Below are 6887 nucleotides of genomic sequence, written 5' to 3' on the forward strand. Positions count from 1 at the left end.
ACATGGATAAACCCTGTCTCTACTAAAAATACAAAATTAGCCGGGTATGGTGGTGCATGCCTATTAATCCCAGCTACTCGGGAGGCTGAGGCAAGAGAATCTCTTGAACCCAGGAGGCAGAGGTTGTGGTGAGTCGAGATAGCACCATTGCACTCCAGCCTGGGCAACAAGGGCGAAACTCCCATCTCAAAAAAAAAAAAAAAATTAAGCCTAAAATCTTGGCTTGGCTGATGGAGCGTGTACAGAAAAATGAGAGCACTGTAGGGTTCAGACATTTTAAAAGGTTGAGGAACCAAATCCACAAGGAAGGTTAACTCTTTGACCCTGAGAAAGCTCTTATGTTAATCATGCCTGGTTACTTTATCATCTTGAACATTTTTCTGTTTTTAATCAGCATTATTGTGAGTTCAGGGTTACTGCTCCTGTATATCTTACATCATGGTTAGTCAATCGGATTTAGCATATAGAAGAGTCAATAGATGCTCATAGATCATTCTCTGAAAATTTTTTACCAAGAGCAACAGTGGGTTAATCCTTTATTTTCCAGACTTGAGTCTAAATAATTTTTGGCACTAAAAATCACTTTGGCCAAAGATTTATGTGGACCTACACAATCACTGCTCTTACTCAGGGTTTTGGGGTTTGCATTTACACTACGTTTTTCAACCCTTTTTTTGTTTTTTTGTTTTTTTTTCTTTGCACTATAGTAGTCCAAGGGTATTTACAGAGTAAGTCCCAAGAATAAAAGTATACATTTCCAGAGACTTCAGACCATGATTTTGAAGTTGTTTTACTATGTGAAAAGTTTTAACATGCAGATCTCTTCTCCTTTCCCAGAATAACCATGTGCATGGACAGCCATATACAGGCCCAGCAGCACATCACATGAACAACCCTCAGAGAACTGGCCAACGAGCACAAGAAAATTATGAAGGCAGTGAAGAAGTATCCCCACCTCAAACCAAGGATCAGTGAAATGCACATAATTAACTGGTTCCATCAAGACTGTGCACCCAGGCCTTACAGTCCAACCTTTTTCTGTGTCTGGCTAATATTTAAAACTAGAAAAACTATTCCTAATCAACATGGAGTGGAGAGTTTATTCACTGTCTTATCTGCAGAAATTTGCTGTCAATATATAACCCGCCTGCAGTGGAAAGTGTATAGTGTTTTGTAATAAATGGCCTGATGCTAATGTGTAAATGGCAAAGGTGTATATAGTATATTAATGTTGACTGTTAATTCTTAAGAAACTTTTTTCTTGATGAGACTCACAGATCTACACAAACTACAAAAGTTAATTTTCTTGTTATACCCACTGCACTCTGCAACCAGTGTTGCCTGCCTCATGGCAGTTGGATCAGCTCCTTTACAAAAAAAAAAAAAAAAAAACCAACAACGGCAACAAAACAGAGCCCATCCATGTCAGCCACACCAATAGTTTCATGTTAATTCTTTGCCACTGGAGTCAATTTTGCTATGAGCAATGTAAGGCTGGTAACCTTTAAATTATTTGGTTGATGTGGAAAATTGGTGATGTAACACTGTTTCTAGATTTTTTTCATTGCCTTTTTATTCTGATATTAGGTTAATCACTTTGAAGCTATAGTTATGCTGTAACATTTAGCATGGCTTCACACCAAGTTAGTGTAGCCAATGAGGAAAAAGTTACCATAATGACAGCAGTTGTCCGAGAAGTGACAGCTGTATTACTCAGAGCTTTTACTTCTTACACCTAGAATATTAAAATATAAAACAAGGGGAGAAATGTGACAAACAGGCTATTTTCAGTTGCACATATGTTTCTTATATATAATGTTTGACAGTTCAATCTCTGGGTGGGATAAAGAACACTTACGTATCAGTAATGGGAATTTTTAAAGATTTAAAACAAATATGCAAAAATCTGCTATGCCAAGATGCTGGAGCATAATAGAAGACTGTATTTGGTGTGCTTGTTTTGTTTCTTTGGTAGAGTTTATTAGGTGAATCTTCTAAAACTTTCCTTCTGTTGGATCCCAGTGACGTGGAAGTCATCAGAACCCCACGGTACTTGGAGTACCTCTCTGCACCAAGATAGCTGGCTGATTTTCTGCTCAGTCACAATTTTACTTGAAAGCAAGAATTGTCCTAGCTCCTTTTCCATTATTCCAAAACGTTTAACGTTCAAAGCAGGGTCTCGTTAAAAAAACTACTGGTTAATATAATTGAGATATCACAATTTCAGAATAAACATTTGATTAAAAATAAGGAACTCCTCAATTCATACTGTATTTAAAAGAGAATTGGTAACTTGAATGTGTGTAATTTTTTGGAACCTGTCTAAAAACCAAATACCCCTGCAAACAGATACAGCCCACCCTATTCTATTTAAATATTTTGCTGTTTTATTTTATAGAAATTATTTTGCTGAATTCACAAATAGAACTTGATTTAAGAAGAACTTTTTGTCCTGTGTTGTGTTTTTGTTTTTTTTTTTTTTGGTTACTTTTTTTTGTCCTTTTTTTTTTAAAGAGGACTGCATATTAAAATTCATTCTGTGCATAGCATGCCTAGGCATGACACTGATTCAGGATTTCAGTCACATGGAGTTTTTGTGCACAGAAAGATTTGACCTTTGGCCCTCTACTGAAGATTTTGAGAAATCAGGATGTTGACACTGTAAAAGTTTCCTAACATAATCTTGTACTTTTTGTATGTTTTTATATACATGTATATTTAATGAGCACAAGCTTGGTTGTATTTTTTACAATTTGGTTAATAGGGAAATGTTTTGTCAAAAGGCTACACTTGGAACTGAACAAAGCAGAAACAAAATTGAGCATTGCATTATTTTGTGATTAAAAGGGGCAGGTATTTAAGATAAAGCTTTGGGTATCTTATTTGTAGTACTCTATAGTCAACCCGTGCTTCTAGGTGTTCCTGTAGGACATTTTGACACCAGATAGTTTTTACTTTGAGTGAAAGTCACACACGGTGTTTGCAATTCCAACTGATTTTTCTTTTGTTTTTATTTTTTTGTTGTTCTCCTCTTTGAGATGGAGTCTTGCTCTGTCACCCAGGCTGGAATGCAGTGGCACAATCTTGGCTCACTGCAACATCGCCTCCTGGGTTCAAGCGATTCTTCCACCTCAGCCTCCCGAGTAGCTGGAATTACAGGCGCCCACCACCACGCCCAGCTAATTTTTGTATTTTTGTAGAGACAGGGTTTTACCACGTTGGCCAGGCTGGTCTTGAACTCCTGACCTCAGGTGATCTGCCCGCCTCGGCCTCCCAAAGTGCTGGGATTGCAGGTGTGAGCCACCGCACCTGGCCCCAATTGATAGTTTTTTAATTTAAAAGTTCCTCAATTCCAAGCTCTTTAAACGAGTGAAATAGGTTAACCTTATTTGGATGAGTTAGGTGTACCATCTCACCATCTGAGAGGAGATTTATATATTTCCTGCTGCTCCTTAACAAAATATGTAATGTACTTAAAAACTTTAATGACTTCCTAGTTGAGAAAAAACTTGACATATAAAAGGCTGTGAATTTTTCTGCTTGGAGGAAGAGCCCAACCTTGGTTGCTTTGAATTTACAAGCCCCCTTGTGCCAGTTGAGGGGCTTGTGAGTCATTTTTGTCTCCATTTGAGGAAGAGTGGTCTGTGTTGTGACTAGGAGCAAGGGAAAGTGGAGTTATTTTTGTTTGTGCAAATTATTTTCTATATTTAACTCAAGTAAGCATTAATGTATAACCAGAAATTTAAAGATGCATGTTATTGCAAGAGCAACATAATGGTGATTTTGAGGTCTTTTTCTGAACACAAGTGGCACGTTTTAAATTTCAAGTCTTCAAAGTGCCTAAGGATTATTTAGTTCTCCCTCAACTGATTTTTTGAGCCATATATTTCCTATTTTAAATGTTTGCGGATTCGCCAGTCTTCCTTTGAAAGAAATAGCCCCCAGAATTCTAAATGACATGATTATAGAAGACAGTAGAATGTGTTACCATAAAGACTGAAGATATTTTAGTTGTAAAACCATGTGAACAAGGGCTTTTGCCCTGTTGTATCTAAGTATTTCAGTGCACAACTTGTTAAAACCATGTTGCTGCTGTTTCTAAGCCCTCCACCAACTGAATTTTCATGTTTAGCATTGTAGAGGCAGAAATAACATACTAGGTTTTTTTTTTCTTTCATTGATTTTTCTCCTGGTGATAATTTCCCAGCCTTGTGTCTTTTAGCTGTTGTGTATACAAATTTAGAATTATTAAAATGTTTTCTATTTTTTTCATGATTAACTTAGTGAATAACTTAAATCCTTAATCCTCTTAGTGGTTAGAAAGATGAGACTTTTTTGACTTACGTTTGTAAATGAAAACAAGTCTGTGAATATTCAGATAACTACTTCAAAGTAATTCAGTTTTTTTATTAGTATTTTTCCAGCTTATGTTTTCCCATGAGCTATTTTACTTTGCTGAATTTTGTGGTTAATTTGGTGGATATATCCTGCCTTATTTAGGATTATAGCTGGATAAGAAAATTGCCTTTTCATTGTAAGTGCCCAGTTTTGGTCTCTAGTTTGAAGGTACTACATACTGCCGATAAAGGAAAACACTCCCCTACACCCCAGTTTTTGTGTTACCAAGAAAAAAAAAAAAACAGCATTGGTTTCATAGTAGGACTCAACCAGAATTGGTCCTACATATATGTGAGTGTTTAGTTTTTGCAAATAAGGTTTTTGAGTGTGATAAAACACTACAGAAGTGCTAAGTGTATTGAGAATTTGCTGCTGATTGTATTTATAACAATTACTTTACGTTTGCAGAAATTTAGCACTTTCCCTCCAAATTTATAGGTGTAAGAGAAGCGGGGGCAAGGTGCACCACATTTTAAAACTGCAAATGTGTGAAAATTTATTTTGAGATTCAGATTCCTAAAAGGAAATTTCACCACCCAAGTCATGCACTTCTTAGCCTTTTACAAGCCAACAGACTGACATGAAGATTGTTCACAGTTCCTAAGATTTAGCACATATACAAAAATAAAACTTTATAAATTCAATTTCGGTTTTCCCTTTATTTATTAATACAAGATTTCTAAACAAGGTAGAAGTGTAATAGAGCTGAAGGGAATTTTTTAAAGGGAAATGTTTATGAGGAATTCAGCCATCATTGTGTATATCCAAAGTGGATTCACACCTAAGGACCTCAAAGAAATGAGTTGTGATCTAATTGCAGACTTTATAGTTAAAACTAAGATTCAACAAACTGTGGTGTTTCACAGTTCTCTTAAATTGGAAATAAAGCAGACCACATGTTTTGAGGGGAGCCACAGAAGTGAAAGTTCAGTTAACTCTCTAGCAAGTTCCATCTGCTGTTTAGTGTCTAGAAATAGCTCTTTGTTGTCATGTCCCAGGGAAATTAAGATTTCCACAGAAACCTGGCGGTGCTTTCCTAAAGTTGGGTTACTTCAAGAACTGCAAAAAGACAAATCTCAGATTTTCACTGGATTTAATTTCACTGATTTTTTTTTAATAGAAAACTAATACTTAACTTTTCTGCAATTTAGAAAACTCCCTCCAGTTGGATTAGACTGTATTTTAAGTATTTTTAGCTACGTGAGTACATCTAACTGAAAATCTACATCGCCGCCAGTATTTTGAATTGCTTCATTGTAATCTGATAACTTAGAGATAGGCAAAAAGTTGACATCTTTATTTTTATCTATACCTGAAAGTTTAGATACTAAAGTTGGGGTTACATAAAACGTTTCAGTAACTTTAGGGAGGTAAAATCTCAAGAGAAATTTCTTAAATTACACCAAAAAACTTTCTAAATAGAATACATTTCAGAGCCATTTAAATAAAGGTTGATTATTTTAAGGTCATTCTATTTAAATGGTCAAAAGAGTAAAATAGGAATCATTTTAGCCATCTGAGAAAACAAGTCTCGTTCTGATCCATTAACATTAGACAATATACTGCATTTCAACAAATCCAAGATGCCATTGGTTACAAGGCGCCTCAGCAAGCAAAATTACTGACTTTCATGGATATTAAAACGTGGGATATCCCATCTGGTAGTAATCCTTGTCATGACAAATGTCTTTTCACATCTGGAAATAGGTTTTTGTCGTGGGCTTTTCTCACATTGCTTTTTTTCCATTAGTGGAACTTAGAAACCCTATTTTTATGTGTAATTGCTAACAAAGCTGGCCAATTTACAAGTTTATGAAGAAATGGCTTGATGGAACTGAACCTTTGAGGAGTCACCAAATTGTTAATGAAGTGCCCTGTGTGAGCAGTCTTCTTGAGATAGTTTTGTATTGTAGCTTCTGGTTTTCACATACATTATAGTTAAGACATCAAGTGGACTTTCTTGCTCTGCCAGTATGGTTCAGCTGCCCTGGACTAGTCTCTGCCTGTCAAAACACTCCCTATGTTAGAAAATGAGTTATTGAGGCCAGGCGTGGTGGCTCACGCCTGTAATCCCACCAGTTGGAAAGGCCGAGGCAGGTGGATCACCTGAGGTCGGGAGTTCGAGACCAGCCTGGCCAACATTGTGAAACCCTGTCTCTACTAAAAATACAAAAATTAGCTGGGTGTGGTGGCGCATGCCTGTAATCGCAGCTACTCAGGAGGCTGAGGCACGAGAGTAACTTGAACCAGAGGCAGAGGTTGCAGTGAGCCGAGATGGGGCCACTGCACTGTAGCCTGGGCGACGGAGTGAAACTCTCAAAAAAAAAAAAAAAAAGAAAGAAACTGGCTTCTGTAGCCTTCCCAGCGCTAGCCAAACTCCTCAAAGGTAAGCAAGTGGGGGCCTCCTTGCAAGATAGTAAGAATTGTGTTCATTTTCTATTTATATTCAACCCTATAGATGTGCTTAAAAACAAAGTATTCCAAATAGG

The 6887-nt window shown here is 36.8% G+C and overlaps 1 protein-coding gene across 13 annotated transcripts in view; it reads left to right on the forward strand.

The window, feature by feature from the left end:
* USP9X (ubiquitin specific peptidase 9 X-linked) overlaps positions 1-1399 on the forward strand; it is a 147363-nt gene extending 145964 nt beyond the window's left edge. For all 13 annotated transcript variants that reach the window (XM_054470706.2, XM_054470708.2, XM_063660268.1 and 10 more), the window contains one exon: positions 838-1399. In XM_054470706.2, coding sequence (XP_054326681.1) covers positions 838-975 — 138 coding nt within the window. In that variant the 3' untranslated portion in view covers positions 976-1399. The remainder of the gene's footprint in view (positions 1-837) is intronic.
* The last annotated feature ends 5488 nt before the right edge of the window (positions 1400-6887 follow it).

The sequence above is a fragment of the Pongo pygmaeus genome, chromosome X, assembly GCF_028885625.2.
Source record: "Pongo pygmaeus isolate AG05252 chromosome X, NHGRI_mPonPyg2-v2.0_pri, whole genome shotgun sequence".
NCBI lineage: Eukaryota > Metazoa > Chordata > Mammalia > Primates > Hominidae > Pongo > Pongo pygmaeus.